This window comes from Marmota flaviventris, chromosome 10 (assembly GCF_047511675.1).
Source record: "Marmota flaviventris isolate mMarFla1 chromosome 10, mMarFla1.hap1, whole genome shotgun sequence".
Lineage (NCBI taxonomy): Eukaryota > Metazoa > Chordata > Mammalia > Rodentia > Sciuridae > Marmota > Marmota flaviventris.
The window spans coordinates 72761812-72783041 of record NC_092507.1 but is presented as its reverse complement, the minus strand read 5'-3'; the positions used below and the strand labels follow the sequence as shown (position 1 = coordinate 72783041).

Sequence of the window (21230 nt, the reverse complement as noted above, 5' to 3'; positions counted from 1 at the left end):
TGAGTTCCCTAGCAAACAGAGCCCAAGGCAGGCTGGCCTGCTAGGTCTCCCCATCAGAGCACAGTGGCCAACTTAGTGATGCTTTTCCTTTCATTACCTCCCAATCTTCCCTGACTCGTTTCCCTTCCCCTCACTCTTACTGCTCTGGGTGTAACTCTCAAATAAACACCCTTGTGTGTTTTGTAAGGGACTGGACAAAGAAACCAGGCCTTGAGCTGTGGCCTTTCGCACAGAAAGAGAGAGCCCATGACCTACGGTGTGTGAGAAGTTAAGGATTCCACAGGGTGCCAGGTGGCCTCAGGGACCACTGGGAACTACAGGGAGTTGATAGTGAATGACTGAGGTAGATAGCAAGTGATTGACAGTCTCATAGACAGAGGGGGTCAAGAAAATCTGATGATATTTAATAAGATGAGTCTATTCATTAATATGAGTCACTCTTAGAATTGTAACAGACCTGTAATTGTGTAAGAGACCCAATATAGGTTCCTCCACAGATTCGCTTATTCTTCCAGTTGGCTGGGCCTTGACCGTTTTCTCAGTGGAGGGTCCTGGCTGCTATTTATCTGCTAAAACCACTGTCCCAAGGACAGGGCCTTATTAAGTGTGGCTGCCACTGTGTAGGCTGTGGTACCCTTCCACTCTCTGGTGACCAAGTCTAGTGCTAGATTTTTCAGATAAAGCACTGCAAAATGGCAGCTGGAATCCAGCCTGTGGAGAGCCAGTGCAGATGTGCCAAATAACACAAGTCAGAAGTACATGGAGTTAACCCCCTGAGGGATTGCCTTACTCTAAAACCAGAATAAATCCAGCCTCCTAAGTCTCTTTTGTGTTTTCTCAAGTGATACACACACACACACACACACACACACACACGAGTGACAAGTGAGATATCTATATCACTACTCTGATCTCTACTCTCTCAAAATTAATTAGAGATTAATTTTGCCAATTTTTGAACTTTATTTAAATATGAACTTACAGTATGAACTTTTGGTCTGGCTCTTATGACATAACATTTTTATATTTTTGTGTCTGGCTCTTATGACATAACATTTTTATATTTTTGTGTCTGGCTCTTATGACATAACATTTTTATATGACATAACATTTTATATAAAAATATAAATTTTGAATGAAATTCATCCATAATGTTACATAGGGCAGTAAAGTCTTCTTTTTCCATTGTACTCCATTGTAAAAATAGACCACAATTGACACCATCTGTTGTTGATGAGCATGTGGATTATTTCCAGTCTGCGGCTATTAAAAATAAAATTGCCATGGTTGTAAGTATTGATTTCAGTTGGGTATATGCCAAGAGCAGAATTGCTGGTCACAGGGTATCCATGTATCTAGTGAGAAAGACTTTCTCCTTTGACCAACACTTTTCTCAGGATCCTGAGTCTTTTCTGATTAGGTTTGGCTTGCTCTTTCCTCTGTGACCTTATGGAATCCAGTTTGAGCAAAATCCAATTAAGTCAGTTTAGGAAAAATTCCTGTGCTTGGTATCTGACCACCCTCAACACCTTATCATCATGACCAGCTTTCAGCAATACTATCAAGCTAGTTTAGCTGCAAACTTGTTATCCGTGATACTTTCTCCTAGCAATTTTCCATACCCTGACCTTACCCTGCTCCTTGGTTACAAACCCCCACTAGTTCTTATTGGAGTGGGAGTTAAGTCCAATCTCTCTTCCCCACCAAAATACTCCATTGCAGTAGTCCCTGTATCCATCACCATGGACCCCTCCTACATTCTTTAACAAATGTTTGGATCCCTCAAACACTTTTCAAAGTTGTTCTGCTGTTCCAAAGTTTTACCAGGGCATAGTATTGTTAGTCTTGTTGTAGGGACAAATGAGGCAAGGCACCGAAGATAGCAGGAAACAGTTTTGTTTGGCTGCAGCCAGGTTCAGAGGGCACAGCTTTTGCTTAATCAATTAATCCCCTGAAACTCCAGTTCAGGTAGTTTCAGAGTTTTATACTCAGCGTGTATGGGGAGGAGCTCAGTAGTTCACAGTCTGTAGAAGTTCACATAAAAGCAGCTTTTTCTCTCACTATTTTGTGCAAGTTAACCCTTCAAGGACAACACCTGAGAAGAGGAGAGCTTCTTCTCTTCTTTCTTTCCTATCCCTGCCAGCTGTTACCATGGAGCCCAATTGGTAACTTATCTTAAAAATGTAGACATCTCTGTGAAGCCCAGCTCAAGGCCAGAGGCCTTGTTTGCACATTTCTACAAACTACTATACTGGATATGTTTGTGAAAAACTTGTAAGGGGTTGTCCAGCACCTGGAGTGCTGGTATCTTCCTGGCCAGTGGCCAAGTAAGATAGGGCAACATGAAAACAGGAAGTTTATCTGCATTGAACTCTTTTGCAGAGATTCTTTTGCTGATAGTCCTAAAATCCACCATGGTGAAGATTTCTGGAGAAGCCCAGTTAAGACTTTTCTGTGGAGAAAGGGGGTACTACTTCAGTCTTTATCCATTCTCTTGGTAGTATAGTCATATTGCTCTATGATTTTGCTTCGATTTTCCCTTTTGACTAATGTTAAGCATCTTTTGATATGTGTGCAAGTTGGCTTCTAAAGTCCCTGTTCTATTTCTCATTCCATTGGTCCATGTGACTATGCTTACCTCAGTAGCATACTTTTCAAGATTATTTGGCTATTTTAGGTACATTTTGCTACAAAATTGAGAACCACCTTATTGATTCTACCAAGAAAAAAAATCTGGTGGGTTTGATAGGATTGCACAAAATTTATAGATCAGTTTTGGGAGAATCAACATCTTTATAATGTTGAGTCTTTCAATCCATAGCATCTCTCTTCATTTTAAATTTTATTTTATTTTTCCTCAATTGTGTTTTATACCTTTCAGGGTAGAGGCATTATACAGTTTCATCACATATATTTCTAGAATTTTTTTTGCAGGGGAACAGCTGTTGTAAATGGTATTTTTATGAAATTTAATTTCCTAATTGTTTATTGACGGTATATGGAAACAATACATTTTTATGTATTGACATTAAATTCAGAGATCTTGCTAAGTTCACTTATTTTTAGCAGTTTGTATTTTTTTGTGGATTTTGTATAATCCACATAAAGTCATGTCATCTAAAGTCATAAAACATGCTTACTTCTCCTTTCCAATCTTATGTCTTTTTTTTTTTTTTTGGTACCAGGGATTGAACTCCGGGTCACTCAACCACTGAGCAACATGCCCAGACCTATTTTGTATTTTATTTAGAGACAGGGTCTTACTGAGTTGCTTAGTGCCTCATCATTGCTGAGGCTGGCTTTGAACTCGACATCTTCCTGCCTCAGCCATCCTCAACTGCTAGGATTACAGGTGTGCACCACCATGCCCGGCTCTAATCTTATGTCTTTTATTTATTTCCTTCTCTTCTTGCACTAGCAAGGGCCTCCAGTACAATGTTGAATACAGATAGAGAGAATATCTTTTTTCTTGTTTCCAATTTCAGGGAGAAGAGCATTTCAAAGTATTGTGTATTTCACCACTAAGAATGTTTGTGTCTAGAGATATTTCATAGATGTCTATTTCAGATTAAGAAAGTATCCTTCCATTATTACTTTGCTAAGAGTATTTTTAAAAAATCATAAAATAGGTATTGAATTTTAGCAAATACTTCTTCCATATCTGTTGAGATGATCATTTAATTTTTCTTTATTCTAGAAATTTGGAGAGTTGTACTGATTGACTTTTCAATATTAAACCATTCTTATATTCCTAGAATAAATTCTACTTGATTTTGATTTGCTAGTATTTTATTTAGGATTTTTGCTTTTATGTCATGAGAGAGATTGTCATGTACTTTTCCTTTTGCATAAGGTCATTGCCAAGTACTAATATCAAGGATATTCTGCCCTCATATAATGAGTTGAGAAGCATTTCTTCTTTATCTATTTATTGAAACAGTTTGTATAAGACTATTTTTAGCTTCCTAAATTTACTTATGACTATTGCTTTACCTTCATCACATAAGTTTTGATATGCCATTTTTCTTCGTACATTATAGTTGTACATAATTGTGAGATTGTTCATTGCATATTCATGCATGTACACAATATAACTATACAATTTGGTCAATGTCTTTCCCCAGTATTTCCTCTTTTTCTCCCTTCCTTTCTCTCCCTGGTCCCTTTCCTCTTCTCTACTGAGCTACTTGCAATTTTTATGAAATCCCTCCCACCACTTTTTTCCTTTTTCCTCTATGGTTTCTACATATGAGAGAAAACACATGATCCTTGAACATATGAATTTGGCTTATTTCGCTTAACATAATGTTCTCAAATTTCATTCATCTTCTTGCAAATGATATAGTTTTATTTTTATTTATGACTGAATAAAACTCCATTATATATATATATATATATATATATATATATATATATATATATATATATATTCTATGTACTCATTTTCTTTATCCATTCCTCCAATGATGGACACATAGGCTGGTTCCATAGTTTGCCTATTGTGGATTGTGCTGCTGTAAACATGGGTATGCATAATGATATGTCATATTTTAATCTAAATATTTTCTAATATTAATTTTAAGTTTCTCTTTAACATATGAGTTATACAGAAGTATACTGATTAACTTTCAGTCACTTGGGATTTCTCTACTTGATATATTATTGATTTCTAATTGATTTCTACTGTAATAGAAAACATACTTGAAGATTTAAATCCTTTAAAATTTGTTGAGACTTTTATTTTACCTCAGCTATTTTGTTAAAATGTTCCATCACATTTGAGAAATATGTTCTGCAATTGTATATAGTGTTTGATATATGCCAATTTAGCCGAGGTAGATAATCATATTATTAAAATATTCTCTGTTTTCATCAAATTTTTGTCTGCTCATCCTTTCAGTTTCTGAGAGAGGTATGTTAAAATACCAAATTATGATTATGGATTTGTCTATTTTTCTTTCCTTCCTGTCAACTTTTGCTTTGTATATTTAATGCTACATTATTTGGTGCATACAAATGTAGGATTATTATATAATGATTCTTATGTCCTTTCTATGTCTAAAAATACTCTTCCACTATGTATTTTTGTGATACTATGGTAAACTGAAAGTTTTTGAATATTGAAAAATATGAAACAAAATATATATAACACATCTAGTACAAAGTCTGGCACATAGAATTAATTCAATAAACAAAGTAACGTTAGCACTACTCCTTGCTCCCCCTTACCCAGTACCTAGCTTGGGAGAGGTAGAAAGAAGTTTACATGATGAGCAAGCTAGGACTTTACATCAGATGCCATCAAATAAGAATCCAAAGTATAATTTAAGGACATGAATGTTTAACAGTCCATGCAAAGCTCTTTGCCATCCAGAGCCTCAATATGATTCAATATCTTCCCCCATTTCATTACTCCTTTTAGTAATACTAATAAGGTCGTGAGGCAAAAAGCATTCATACATTATTGATGGGAAGAAAAAAATGGTAAAAATGCTTTGGAAGGCAATATTGTCAAAATTTAAGTGTGTGAACCAGGTGCAGTGGCACATGACTATAATCCCAGCAGCTCAGGAGAATTGCAAGTTCAAAGCCAGCCTCAGCATTTTAGGGAGGCCCTAAGCAACTTACTGAGACCTTCTCTCCAAATAAAAAACAAAAAGGGGTTGGGGATGTGGCTCAAGCAGTAATGCGCTCGCCTGGCATGCACCAGGCGCTGGGTTCGATGCTCAGCACCACATAAAGATGTTGTGTCCATCAAAAACTAAAAAATAAATATTAAAAAATTCTCTCTCTCTCTCTCTCTCTCTAAAAAAAGGGGGGGGGGGACTGGGGATGTGGCTCAGTGGTTAATTCCCCTGGCTTCAATTGCTGATATGAAAAGGAAAAAAACAAAACAAAACATTAAGAGAGTGTAGCTTTAACATTCCTAGAAATTTACCCTACAGACTACGAGGTGCATAAGATTACTGTACAAGGGACAAATTTACACAAGTTTATAAGATTATAATACAAGGTATCCCATAAAGCTTACTTTATATTAGCAAGAAATTGAATTGCCCAAATGTCTATTAGTAAAGAAAAATAAGTAAGCTTTTTTTATTTAACATTGATTTTATTTATTGCATCTTACTTAAATATCTATAATTCTATAGCCATTTTTATAATTGAAATAAATTTATGTCTAAAAATAATAATACTTGACTGAAGACCATAATTTTGAAATCCTAACATGTTAATATAAAAATGGAAGTCATATCTACTCTTAGTCCATTCTTTCTTTTTCTTTACCCTTCCTTTTCACTTTCTTCACCTTTTATCTTCTTAATGCTCTTGCTTCTTCTTTCCTATACTGGTGTGAAGTACGGTTCTGCCAACTTAAAAATTATTCCTTTGGGGGGTTTGTTCATTTATATTGCTTCTGCTTCACAGAGACAGAAAGCAATTGCCCAGGATACTGGATAGCTTCCTCTTTCCTGTGCCCTTGAGTCAATTGTTCCCAGTTCCCAGCTTTTTGATAAGATTCAGCAGCTTGTAGATGGGAGGGAGAGGGAAATAAAATTGGTTGCCATCTGGGCCTCTCCACCCATCCCAAGAACCATCTTGCTGATAAGAGCTATCCAATCTAAGGGAAGACGGGATTTATGGAAGAGCCGTTTCATTTGATCCATGAGGATGAGATCTCTTTACCTCCACGCATATGTGTCTGTGTCCTTGAGTGCTTCTCTATCATCATGTACTCTGATCTGTGGCCCTAACTTTCATGTTTTATTTTCTATACTTTTGCCTGATCCATGCTTTTTCAACTTCCTGTGATATACAGAAGTTACATTCTCCTTCCTTACAGAGCCACTACTCATCTGACTTCCCTATGCCTCTATTTCCTGTATTTAGATCTTAACACATAATGCGGCATCCACCCAACTTCATATATATCCCTTTTGGTTTTTCTTCAGGTGAATTTTCTTTATTTTTAAAATAGCTTTGTTGAGAGATAATTTACATAACATACAATTTAACCATTTAACACATATAATACAGTGGTTTTTGCCTTGCTCATAAAGTTGTGTAGCCATCAATTTTACAGCATTTTCATTATCCAAAAAAGAAACTCCATAACCATTAGTAGTCATTCCCCATTTGTATCTGCTCCACTCCCCATTCTCTGCTCCAAGACCGTGATCACTTATCTACTTTCTGTCTCTATCTGCCTATTATAGACACTTTTTAGTATTCTTGCTATCTGACTATAATTATATATCTTTTGACCATTGTCTTCTCCCTACCCCCTGCCACCCAAAGTCCTGGTAACCACCATTCTATTCTCTACTTCCATGAGAGATTGACATTTTTGGATTCCACTTATAAGTGAGATCATGAAATATTTGTCTTTCTGTACCTGCCTTATTTCACTTAACATGTTTTCCAGACTTATCCATGTGGTAACATATGAAGGGATTTCCTTTTTATAGATGAATAAAATTCCATTGTGTTCATATACCACATTTTCTTTATCTATCCATTCATTGACATACTTAAATTGAATCCACAGCTTGGTTATTGGGTATGATGCTATAAACCTAGGAGTGCAGCTATCTCTTTAACATACTGAATGAATTTCCTTTGGATATATATATATATATATATATATATATATATATATATATCCAGAAGTGGGATTGCCATACTGTTTTCTATGTAGTTATATTAATTGTCTTTCTCACAGTTTGTAAACATTCACTTTACTTTGTATCTTCACCAGGACTAGTTTTATTAGCTATTCTAACATGTGTGAAATGTAATCTTAATATGTTTTTGATTTGCATTCCCTGATGATTAGTAATGTTGAATATTGTTTCATATACCTGTTGGCTATTTGCACGTCCACTTTTGAGAAATATCTATTCAAAAATTCTGGAGACTGAAATCCAAGGCATGGCACCATCACTTGCTTGGCATCTGGTAAGGGCCTTCTTGCAGTTTTATCATGTAGTGACATAGAGCCAAAGTGGCTTTTATAGCATATGCTCTTTCAAGATAATCCAGCAACTCATTAATGAACCCTGAGCTCTTATGACCTTATCACCTCTTGAGAGTTCCACTAACCCCACCCCTTAGTACTTCATCATAAGAGTTTAATTTCAATATAAATTTTGGTGGGAACATTCAAACCAGAGCATCTCTTGCCAGATGTATACAGTCACTCCTTAGAATTTGTGGGGAATTCGTTCTAGGACTCCCCTAAGATATTAAAATCCAAAGATGCTCAAGTCCTTTATATAAACTGGTGTACTATTTGCATATAGTCTTTGCATATACTCTTGTGTGCTTTAAATCATACATGTTTGGTACAGATACAATTTTTTCCTGAATATTCTTAATCCACAGTTGATTGACTACACAGATGCAGAACCCTTGAATATTAAGGACCAACTGTCATTTGTAAATATTTTCTCCTATTCTGTAGGTTGTCTCTTCAGTCTATTGATTGTTTGTTGTGCTGTGCAGATGCTTTAGAGTTTGAGCTAATTCCATTTGTCAAATTTGTCTTTGTTGCCTTCAATTTTGATGTCATATCCAAAAATATATGGCTCAAACCCATGTCATGAAGCTTTTCTTCTATAATTTCTCCTATTACTTTCATAATTTTCAGTTGTACATATAAGTCTTTAATCCATTTTAAATTTATTTTTGTATATGATGAAAGATAAGTTTCTAATTTTATCCTTTGCATATGGATTATCCAGTTTTACCAACACAGTTTATTGAAGAAATAATCCTTTTTTCATTGTAGACTCTTGGTAACTTTGTTGTAAATAAGTTGGCTATACGTATATGGGTTTATTTCTGGTATCTCTATTGATCTATGAGTGTCTTTTTTAAATTTATTTATATATATATATATATATATATATATATATATATATATATATATATTTATTGGTTGTTCAAAACATTACAAAACTCTTGGCATATCATATTTCATACATTAGATTCAAGTGGGTTATGAACTCCCATTTTTACCCCAAATAGAGATTGCAGAATTTTTGATGCCAGTGCCATGCTGTTTTGGTTTTGTAGTATATTTTGAAGTATGGTCCAGCTTTGTTCTTTTGCTCAAGATTGCTTTGGCTATTTAGAGTCTTTTGTGTTTCCATATAAATTTTGGGATTGCTTTAACTATTTCTGTGAAGAGTGTCATTGGTAATTTGACAGGAATTGCAGTAAATCACTTTGGGTAGGATGGGTATTTTGATAATTATTTTTTTTTCCAACCCATGAACACAGGGATTCTGTCTATTTATCCACAACCTCTTCAATTTCTTTCATCGGTACTTTATAATTTTCACTTCCCTGGATAAATTTATTCCAATTTTTTTGGTAGCTGTGGTAAATTATTTTCTTGATTTTTTTTTCAGATATTTTAGTTTTTTCAGTTGCTACTAGTATATAGAAATGCTACTGACTTTTTATATGTTGATTTTCTATCTGCAACTTTACTAAATTTGTTCATAGATTTAGCAGATTTTTGGTGGAATCTTTAGGGTTCTCTCTATATAAGCTCATGTTGACTGAAAATAGGACAATTTAGCTTCTTTTCAATTTGTATTTCCCTCTCTTTTCTTCTTTTGCCTAATTGCTCTGACTAGGACTTGAAATATTATGTTGAATAGAACTTGTGGAAGTGAGCAAACTTGTCTTCCAGAGATTAGAGTAAAAGATTTTACTTTTTATTTGTTCAGCATGATATTAGCTGTGGAATCATCACATATGGCCTTTATTATGTTAAAGTACATTCCTTCTAGGTCTAATTTGTTGAGAGATATTTTAATCATGAAGTGATGTTAAATTTTGTCAAATGCTTTTTCTGCATCTATCAGAATTATCATGTTTTTGTCCTTCATTCTGTTAATGTAATGTATCACATTTATTGATTTGTGTATGTTGAGCCATACTTGCATTCCTATGATGAATATTAATTGATCATGGTGAATTATCTTTTTCTATGTGCTGTTGAATTCAGCTTATTAATTTTTTTTTTTTTTTTTTTTTTTTGGTACCAGGGATTGAACTCAGGGGCACTCAATTACTGAGTCACATCCCCAGCCCTATTTTGTATTTTATTTAGAACAGGGTTTCACTGAGTTGCTTAGCACCCCACTATTGCTGAGGCTGGCTCTGAACTCGTCAGCCTTCTGTCTCAGCCTCCTAAGCTGCTGGGCTTACAGGCATGTGCTACTGTGCTACTGGCCAGTTTATTAATATTTTATTGAGGAACTTTCTACCTATGTTTATCAAAGATGTTGCTCTGTAGTTTTCTTTTTTTCTTGTGTCCTTGTCTAGTTTATAGATCAGGAAAATGTTGACCTCATAGAATGAGTTTGGAGGTATTCCTTTTTCTTTAATTTTTGGAATGGTTTGAGAAGAATTGGCAATAGTTCTTGATGTATTTGGGTAAAATTCAGCAGTGAAGTCATCAGGTTTTGAACTTTGATAAGAGAGTTTCAATTACTTATTCATTTTCCTTATTCATTATATTCTGTTCAGATTTCCTGTTTCTTCATAGGTCAATTGTTGAGAGCCACAGCCGAAGGGGCCCCAGGAAACTTTCAGACTGCCAGCTGATGATTGGCTCACAGTGGCCCCAGCAACTTCTAGCTGATTGGCTCCTCTGCGGTGATGCTCATTGGGCTGTTTCCCCGCCTTTTCAGACTACAGAGCTGCTCATTGGGGGACTTTTTTGGCTCCACCCATGCGACCCAGCCAATCGGCCTCAAGAGCAGGAGGAGTGGGGGAGGTTGAGAGGCTTGTGGGAAGCTGGTGGTGGCAGTTGGGCTCTGAGGGGTTTTCCTGAGGAGCTGTTTTGTTTGGCGTGTGTGGTTCTAAAAATAAAGTTAGTTTCTTTTGACAAGTGGCTCCTGAATTGTGCCCAGCCAGACTGCAGCAGTCAATCTTGGTAGGTTGTATATGCCCAGGGCCTTTTTTTCTGGATTATCCAACTTGTTCATAATACTCTCCTATGATCCTTTGTATTTCTGTGGCATCAGAAAAATTCTGTGTATTTTAAGTGGTTTGGATGTGGTTTGTGTCTCACAAGAGATCATGTGTTGAAATTTATCTCCATTGTGAGGAGTTAAGAAAGTGGACACTTAATCTGATTATGGTATTCAAAGGTGATGCCTTTCAGAAATGATTAATCAGAATTAGATAAGATCATCAGGATGGATCCCTCATGATTGAATACTGATGGCTTTATAAGAAGAGGAAGAGAGACCAGCAGAAATACATATACAAATACACCTGATCCTTATTTCTTTCCACATTATGCCCCGTGTTCCTTTGGGACTCTGCCAGCAATAAGGCTGTCACAAGATGTGAGTCTTTAATCTTAGATCAGAACTGTCAGCCAAAATAAACCTCATTTTTTAAAATAAAGTTACCGAGCATCAGGAATTCTCTTTCATCTTAGTAGCACAAAATGGACTATTATACTATTGTCATGTATTCTTTTACATCTTTGATTTTTTTTCTTAGTGCAGCTAAAGATTTGCTGATTTTTTTTCAAAAACTCTTACATTTTGTTGATCTTTTGTTTTTGTAGGCTTTATTTCATTTATTTCTACTCTGAACTTTATAATTTCCTTCCTTTTGAGTTGAGTTGCTTTTGTTTTTTCTAATTCCTTGAGGTGCAACATTCAGAGGTTTATTTGTGATCTTTCTTCATTTTAGATATGCATTTAGTGCAGTTCATTTCTCTCTTAGAGCTGATATTACTATGTTACATGGGTTTCAGTAGGTTATGTTTACATTTGCGTTTGTCTCAAGAACTTTTAAATTTTCCTTTTAATTTTTTTCATCTATTTGTTGGCTATTTAAGAGAATTTTGTTTAATTTTCATCTATTTGTAAGGTTCCTGAAGTTTCTTTTATTATTGATTTCTAGCTTTCTGCCATTTTGGTCAAAAAAGATCCTTGATGTTTTCAATCTTATCAAATTAGTTAAGACTTGCTTTTTGGACTAACATATGATTTGTTCTTGAGGATGTTCCATGTGCTGTGGAGAAGTTTAAATTTGTTGTTTCTTTGCTGATTTTCTCCCTGGATGATTTGTCCATTACTGAAAGCATGATGTTAAAGTTCCCTACTGGTATTGTTACAGTCTCCCCTTTCAGTTCACAGTTCTTCATTCTCTTTGGCTCAATTCTTCTCTGTCTCTATTTATTATAATTATTATTATTATTATTATTATTATTATTATTATTATTATTTATTCAAGATCAACAGGGCCTTTACAATGACTCTGTCCTATTGATTGCTAGGATCTCTAAATCAGCATTTTTCTACATTGACCCACTTCATGAAATCACACTTTCTATCCTGTTATGTTTGTTCATTTCATTTACATCTTTGTTATCCCTTACTTTTGTCTCTTACACTTCACTAAGTTCTAGACTGAAGTCTATTTGTTCCATTCCTCCACTGGCACAGTGGAAGAAAAAAAAGAAAAGCAGATAAACCAAGTTACTTTAAAGCTATATTCTCTTCCCTGTTAATTGATCTTAAAATAGTTAAGAATTTTAAGGCCTAATCCTGGCATCTTTCTATACCTTCTTAAATAAGCACAGCAAGGGAAAAGTCCAGGAAACTGGCTCTACCTTGTATAGCTCTGCCATTCACCAGCACAAAACTTTGATTACTCATTTAACTCTTTACCTTTCTGTCTGTAAAAGAAAAAAAAATGTCTGAGGACTTGAAACCCACCACAGACCTGGATGTGTATTTTACTAGCCCTGTTTAAAATCATAGAAAAGCAAATTCCATACTAGTTGGTATAGTAGCAATAGAGGGAGGAGGGACTTACTGCCAAAGCTAGGAACTGCAAGAGTCTTGAGGCTCCTTCCTTGAAGACTTAGGCACTATGAGACTCAGAATGTAATAGGCCAGATGTGGGCTGCAGTATAAATTACTTGGAGGCTACCTGGGCAGAGAGATTTGATGATTGCTTTTTCTCCATCCCTGCTGAGTCTCTCCTCAGGTGTTCTCTTCCTGTCACAACTCACCACATTTCCTTCCTTACCACCCCAAACTGATTTAATTTTCATTCTTAATTGGTCCTAGTTATAAAACCAAGACCTCTTCTACATTATTACTCATATTTATTCAATAAAATTTTAAGCTCTTTGGTCAATACTGTTTTAAAAACTAGAGGAAAGTAAAGTCAGATGAAAAGTAATTTTTATTTCATTGTGGTCTGTGCTGCAGTTTTTCCCTGCCCTAGATAGAGAAAGGATTCTAGACTCTTATTTAGCCACAGGACAGAATATGATAGTCATTTCCAAAGGTCAATCTTTTCCCCCTGACCTCTTCTTAGGTTGAAATAGAATAAAAGTATATGGTCTATATATGTATTAAAATAAGCACAAAATAATGTCTTTCATTCCTTACTTAAATCCTATGAGAGAGATAACCATTTTTATTCAATTGTTCCCAAAGCAATAACTTGGAAATCTGCTTTGATGGGAATAGAAACTTATAAACAATAAATTCAATAGACCTTTGTTAGAAAACCAGTAGGAAGAGATAAGGATAAAAACCACCTTTTAAAGTTACAGTGAAAAAAGATTTCTTTGAGCATTAGTGGTAGGATTTGATCTGTATTGTTTTTAACCATATGGCAAGAGATACAGAACTTGACAATAGTGGCTTCATATATATATAATGTAGATTGATTGTCAGTCATGAACAAGCAACCTGCTCTGCACAGATAAGAAAAAATGAAAGATTAATCAAAGTAACTAAACAAGTGCCTTATATAGAGAGTTACACTGCATAATCCAGGCCTAACTCCTATTTCTCTACTTGAAATTTTTTTTTCACTTCAATAAAACCATCTTTTCTTAACTCTCATTCAACTTTGCCCTTGCCTTTGCTTTTAAAGACACTACCTTGAAAAATAACTAATGTTATTTTCCCATAACTAAAGCCTAAGGGTTTTCTAATTCACCCCTCAAAATGACTATTACAAAAATATGTGTAATAACTATGTAAAAACAATATCTCTATTATACAAAAACTCAATGCATTTTAATACAGTTTTATGTTAACTTTATTTTGAGGTTATATATTTGCAAAATGCAAGTGCCATGGGCCTTTTTATCAAAAAAGGAAGGTACTCTGTGTATTTGTTCATAGTAATTTTGTTCCATTCTCTTTCTTGTCTGCTCTCTTTTTCCTATTCAAAGTATAATGTGCTGTAACTATAATGAGGCAAATGATTCCTATTAAACTTATTGCTATTAAAACTCCTTTCATTATAAGAGAATCTCTTCCTAGTACAGGAGCAGAGTTTGGAGAAATAAACAGAGATACCTGGGCAACATTAGATACAGCAGACTTTAAGGAGTTCTTATCCACTGCTCTCATGGCCACATAAATTCTGTGGCTTTCTTGTGTTTCTCCATCAGGTTCAAGTCCATTTAAGAAAAGTTTGGGCAAGAATGTAAACATCTCCCTGGTGCCAGCTTGCTGAGGTTTTAGCTTTGACATATTTACTAAAATGGCATTGTTAAAGTCATCTTGAATACTCTGTAGGTTGTTACTCATTCTTATTTCATAGCTTGTAGCTGAAATTAAAAGAATAAATGGAGGTGTTAAGTCACTTTGAGAAGTTTTCTAGTTTATTAAAAATGACTAATGAGAACAGCAATGAAAAAGTCAAAATGTCTAGGAATCAACATAAAAAGAAATAAGAATAAGAGCAAAATTTTAAAACATTACATTAAAAACCCACACTAAAACCTGGGCATGAGGACTTGTGTTTTTTGAAAGCAAGATGTAACATAATAAAGATGTTATTTTTCCCTAAGCTGTTATGGAAATTTTATGTGATTTTATTAACAGTGTCTCTGATTCTTCACAATACTGAAGCTTATTGTAAAGTTTATATGGAAAATAAATGATAAAAATGGTCATACAAAGTTTGAAAGATAGTGGTGCAGAAGAACTAAACCAATGCTTCAAGAACCCAAACCCTGACACTAATATGTGAATAAACTTATATTATAAAGTAGGTCAAATATATTTAGGAATTTAGCATATGATAAAGGTGAAATTCAAATTAATTATGGGGTGGCAAATATTTCTCAATAAATGGTGCTATGACTGTCAGGTTTAAAAAAAAAATAGGAAAAAGATATAGTGGGTGGAGGCCTGGAAGTTAGCACTGGCCTTAGAAATGGAAAGTGGAAGGGACTCCATCAAGGTACATCCAAGCAAGGGCAAGAAAGACCCCAACCTAGGAACTGCTTTCAACTTGTGTAACAAAAATGATGGCCAGAAGTGGGAGAGGAAAATGCATCAAGGTTTGCATGAGTCATAGGAAATGGTCTCCTAAATCTGACTTATAAACACATGAATAAATATTCATTGGAGAATTTTCAGAAAACTAGTTACTTCCAGTTTTTGGAAGCATGTGCTCTGTAATGCAGAACACAGTTTTGCTGAATTGGCCACCTTAATGTGTGGTGTTTATGTCCCCAATGGAGATTTCTGTGTGACTAATGCCAGTGAGTCTACCAGGGCTTCTTCACTTCTGGGTCAACAGAATTTTTAAGGCAACTTTCTGTAGCTTTTTAAGCTCTAAATCCTGAAGCTATTTTCACCCAACTAATCTTTGACATAGTAATTAGAAATACCATTTTGTAGAAAAATAGATAATGAAACCAGCAAACGTACCCTGCCCCTGATCGAAGTCTTCTCCAGGTGCTGTCCAAGACAGGGTCACTTCCTCTTCCATTTTTACAGCTTTCAAGTCAACAATTTTGCATGGTGGAAACACATCAGGATGGGGGCCAGTTGGAACTCCCACCACTGAAAAGGAGCCTCCTGAGCTAACTCGGCTAAAGCCCCACTTTTGCTCCTCCTCACTTCTGCGCACTGATTTTCTTGGAGCATTCATCTGAATATTACCTAAGATACAAAAGAATCACCAAAAAAGACAAATTAAAAATCTCCTGAACAGCTTGTTCTTAACAGATTATTAAGAGGCTTTTTAAAACCCTTTTAACCACTTCTTTAGAATAACTGAGTTTATGCATCCAATAATTCATTAATGCATTCATTTATTCACTCCTTAAGTATTTATTGAGGGCATATGCTGTGCCAGTAATCAGAGACAAAAAAGAATACTGTGTGGAATTTTCAGTTTTGTTAATCATATTAGCACACATTCATTTACAAATTGTGATGAGTGAAGAAGGCAAAAAGGCAGAGTGCTGAGTCCACAATTTAGAATGGTATCAAGGAAGTGACATTTAAAGTTTTCCTAAAGGTTGAGCAATCAGGCCTGGAAAGAGCAGAGGTTTTAAAAAAAAAAAAATCAATTCTAGGTAAAGGGAAGAGCTTGGGTGAAAATTCTGAGATGTGCAAGAGCTCTACAAGGTAGAAAAATTAAATTAAAGAAAGGAAAAGGGCTAGGGTCGAGTTCAGTGGTAGAGTTCTCGTTTAGTATTATGTGAAGCCCTGGATTCCATCCTCAGCACTCGAATCAATCAGTCAGTAAAAGAAAACAAAATAAAAAGAGGGGAAAGAATAGTCTGAGGTGAGACAGGAGAGAAGTTCACGCAGGACCTTTTAGCCTCTGGCTGCTTTGTAGAGACTGAAGTAAAGTATAGCTAGCAAGGGGGCCACTCAGAGAGCCATCTATAGTTCAGATAAGAGGAGATGGCAGCTTGGGAAGGGTGAGAACAGTGAAAGGAGGCAAGAAAGGGCAGTTCAAGATGTATTTTGGAGACAAAGTCAACAAAAGTTGATAATAGATTTGTATATGGAATAGTGAAGGAGACAATGATGGTTTAAAAAAATAGCTCCCAGGAAAAAAGAGACCAAAAATTAAGTAACAAGGTTTACAATTTTTGTAAAAATATGAAAGAGCCTGTCATCTATGAATTTCAAACTCAGAAAGGGGTTTGGTTAGATTTAGTAATTTTGAAGTTATAAATTTGGAGGATATGACATGTAGATATTATTAAAGCCATATGGATTAAAGAGATAACCTAATAATAATTTTAAGTATAATATAAGTAGTATATATTTAGTACCTACTATGTGCTATGGACTTTTCTAAGTACCTTATGCATGTCAAATGTTTAATTTTCTTAGCAAAACTATGAGGAGAGTACAGTTATCACCCCCATTATATATATATATATATATATATATATATATATATATATATATATATATATATATAAAGTAAAACTGAGACTCTCAGAAGCAGGCAACTTACTCAAAGTCACAGTTTAGCACTATGGCTCCAGACAGTAGATTCAAAAAAAAATCAAGACTAAGCACCTTTAGAAAAGGAGGAGCTGGAAAAGAGGCTAACAAAAAATTCCAGAGGATAAGAGGTAACCAGGAGACTATGGCATCATGGAAACCAGGAAATAGCAAGGAAGAGCTCAGTCTGCTACCAGACACTGCTGATAATCAGGGAAGATGAAGACTGAGATGTGACCTTTGGAGTTGGCAGCAGGGTGACCATTGGCAAATAGGGTCAGAGCAATTCCAGTGGAGTGATTTGAGTGGAAGCCACATTGTGGCAGGCAGAGTAGTAAACAGGAGGTAAGAAAGTTCAGTCAGCAGGTTTTGATTAATTTCAAGGGATGGAAAGACAGGGAGTAGAGAAGTGGACAATAGCTGGGAGGTGATGTATAACTTAATTTTTTTATGGGAGGTAATAAAACATACTCAAATACTGCTCAGAGAGGATAGCAGCAAGTGATCATGTGAGAGAGAGGTTCTCAAGGCCCTTGGCTGGAATCCAGAGTGGATCCAGCAGAGACAGTGGCCTTGGGAGAGAAAAGGAAGGGGGCAGGTGCTGCTCTGTCTGGACTTTTGATGGTGTGAAAATAGAGCAGCTCCCATTTGCCAGAGAAGTGTGTGTTCAAGGTCATCACCCAAGAAGAGCTGAGAAAGTGAATGCTATTCATAAATAGGCATGGCAAGGGAACCCGTTTTCTTTTTTTGCATTCTTAAGGAATATATGAAGTACACAGAAAGCCATAGTTGAGCACTTCTAATCTCGCTGTACACTAGATACTGATATTTGTATCCTTTAAACTCCTGGGTTTTAAAGAGATACACAGACCAGTCAGTTGCCTAAAAACTCCTTGATAAGAATCATCTCTTCTATTTGGTATCCCAAGTTTCTAAGCCAATCAATCACCTAGTAGGCCTTCAAAACTATTATGTATAAATTAACAAAGGGAATATCTATTTAGAAACAAACTATTATATCTAGATATGATATCATACCTATGCAATAAAACCGTGTTACCTTGCAAATACACTTACAATGGTTTTGAAATAACCCCAAATATTTGAAGTATAGGTGAGAATGAATTATGTAGGAGGGAATACACCAAAAAAAAAAAAAAAAAAAAAGAGATGCAAATCCATTGTAGCATCTTGATTAGTTTCTAATGAGAAGCACACACAGAGCAAAAAAATTATAGAATCGGGCTGGGGATGTGGCTCAAGTGGTAGCGCACTCGCCTGGCATGCGTGGGGAGCTGGGTTCGATCCTCAGCACCACATAAAAATAAAATAAAATAAAGATGTTGTGTCCACCGAAAACTAAAAATAAATATTAAAAAATTATCTTTCTCTCTCTGTCTCTTAAAAAAAAAAGTTATAGAATCGTATAGTGGAATGGTCCAGGTGATTAATTATAACTGTTGAAGTACATAAGTAATACTTATAAAATTGATTTTGAAATTGTTTTTAGAGAGACTACAGCATCATATATTTGTATTTGTTATATTTTAACTATTGCTACCCATCAGGGACTAAAATTATTGGTATTTTTTTTTTAATATGCATCTTCTATTTATTTGACACTTTTATCCAGCAGAAAATCAGAACCCCTTTAGGAATCACTCTGTTGTCTGTAACATCTGAGCTTGTACTTATTCAGAAACTCATTTCCTGTGTAGATTATTTGGTCTGTTTGCTTCCTTCTTTTAGCTGCTAGAAACTTTTCTTATTTCTCTTTTCTAATCCTCTCCAGGGGAAATATAGGAGCCAGAACTTAGAACTCCCAAGTCTCTTTATCTCTTAGTAATTCTGGTGAAATTGTTACAAGAAAGAGGTCAGTGATTACTAAAATAAAGGTAGGAGTGGTCTATGGGAATGACCTATTATCAGAATATCCGCTACCATGACTCACTGAGTATTGAGGAGACAGTCAACACACTATATTGATATAAGTATAAAGAATTTTGAAATTCCATCTCTTTCACAACTCTCTCCTTTGTCATCCTTCCTCTTTGCTCCACCCAGTACACACCCACTCATCAAAGATATGTACATGAAATGAAATTATTCAAATTAACAGTACTAATCATTCTTACCATTTGCTATGTAACCTGGTACGTACATAGCATGACTTCCTGGGACAGAGTGGGCTACAGCGCTTACGCTGGGAGAATGATTGACATGCACTTTCAAGCTATATCTACCATTTACAGCAAAGGAGAAAAAATACCTCGAGTATATTCCATCATTTTTTATAACATCAGCACCTGTATAGACAAAGATTCAATGTCAATACTTGTCATCATAGTTGATTGCTAATATTTAATGCTACTAAAATAACATTTCTCCTCTTATTCTTTTCATTTTAGTATCTGTTATCATGATTATTGCTATTTTTTATTTTATGAGGTAACTAAAGACTAAGGGTCCAATAATTTCTTCCTGTTATTCTTTAGCCTCTGAAAAATTATTTTCTAAAGGTGAGTGAGTTGTACCTACTGCAGTTTTAATAAAACACTTAAAAATCATCTTTAAAGCTTTCGTTCCTATCATTGAAAATGATACTAGTTTTCCCTAGAAACCAAGTGTATTTTTAAGCTTATATATGGTCATAAACTCTTTTGAAATAATATATATTCTGCCTCTAAGAAATAAATATGTATTCACATATACACATTTTCATACAATTTTCAAGAGTTTGTGAATGACCTGAAGCTGTTTGATTAAGAATCTCTGTTGGGGGGGAAGAAAACAAAAACAAAAACAGAAGAACTTTGGTCGTTGATAAAATTGTATGGAATTGCTTAATTTCCTCATTAGAGAGTACATGGAATTGTTCTAGATTCTAAGAGGACTGATAACCTGGAGTTTGGCAGCTTTGGTTCTGTCCACAGTGCCATGATTCAGGGGACGTGCTGATAGCTTTGCCAGTGCTAGACTCCCTTCCTTTTGCACTGATCCTTAGAGAGCAGTTCAATTCAGAGCCAAGTCTATGAATGGCAGGAAGACCTAGACCCCAGAATAGCAGGTAGACCACCAGCTTAGGCCAAGTACAAGTCACATTCACCATTCAAGTGCAGGTGGCCTCTTTGGACAAGCAGCTTCTCCTATCCCAGTTGTCAATTCAGTTCTCACACCACACTCCCAGCCCTGAGTCCCAGCACTATACCATTGATAAAGTAGAATCTTCCTCTTCCCTACTGCAGAAGCAGGCTCCTTAACATGAGAAAAGCAGAGTATATTTAAATAAAATGAGTGCTAAACATCTTATTATCAAGGTAGATTTAGCAATTTTTTTTTCTATTGGAAATAAATAAGAGTATAGTATTTATTAGCAATTTTTTTCTATTAGAAATAAATAATAGTATTTAGTGATTTAATGACTAATAGAATGGTTTAACATTGTTGAGAAATTCAAAGAAAAATCTCTCCATCACACAGTCAGCACTGCCAGCTCTGTTAATCGCTGAGGCAGAAAGAAATGGGGAAAGACCATTGGCTTGAGAGTTAAGAAAGTTGGCTTTAAGACGTGGATCTGCCACTTAGTAGCTTTGAAGCTTAATATCTCACTTTTATTTCTGTAAAATGGGATAACTTATCATACAGGGTTGCTGTGATAGTTACCTGAGAGTATGCATGAGAAAGTACACTGTTAAATTATAAAGCATTTTGTAAATACAATTTATTGTTATTCATTAATTTTACTTTGCAGATAAATACTGCTTCCATTACAGAAAGTATTAGACAACTATGCACATGTGTGTTGAGTGTCGGGATACAGACTAAATTTACACTTAATGTCTAAGTAGCATTTTTCAAACAAATGAAATGATTCAGGGAATAAATATAAAAGCCTATTGAATTGAATCAGGTGACTTTCCCTAAGAGAACAGGATCTATTCTCCAGGCCAGTTCACA

General features: G+C 35.2%; 2 protein-coding genes across 3 annotated transcripts in view; both read right to left on the bottom strand.

Moving 5' to 3' along the window:
- Clca1 (chloride channel accessory 1) overlaps positions 1-14455 on the bottom strand; it is a 44894-nt gene extending 30439 nt beyond the window's left edge. The window contains exon 1 of the mRNA XM_027935220.2: positions 14367-14455. The gene's annotated coding sequence lies outside the window, so the exon portion shown is untranslated. The remainder of the gene's footprint in view (positions 1-14366) is intronic.
- Clca2 (chloride channel accessory 2) overlaps positions 10141-21230 on the bottom strand; it is a 35913-nt gene continuing 24823 nt past the window's right edge. The window contains exons 12-14 of one of the 2 annotated variants that reach the window (XM_027935242.2): positions 19409-19579; positions 15732-15965; positions 10141-14620 (exon numbers count right to left, since the gene is read on the bottom strand). In XM_027935242.2, the coding sequence (XP_027791043.2) occupies positions 14184-14620; positions 15732-15965; positions 19409-19579 (842 nt within the window). In that variant the 3' untranslated portion in view covers positions 10141-14183. Of the gene's footprint in view, positions 14621-15731; positions 15966-19408; positions 19580-21230 lie in introns of those variants that run through there. The other variant, XM_071618006.1, reaches the window with a different exon arrangement.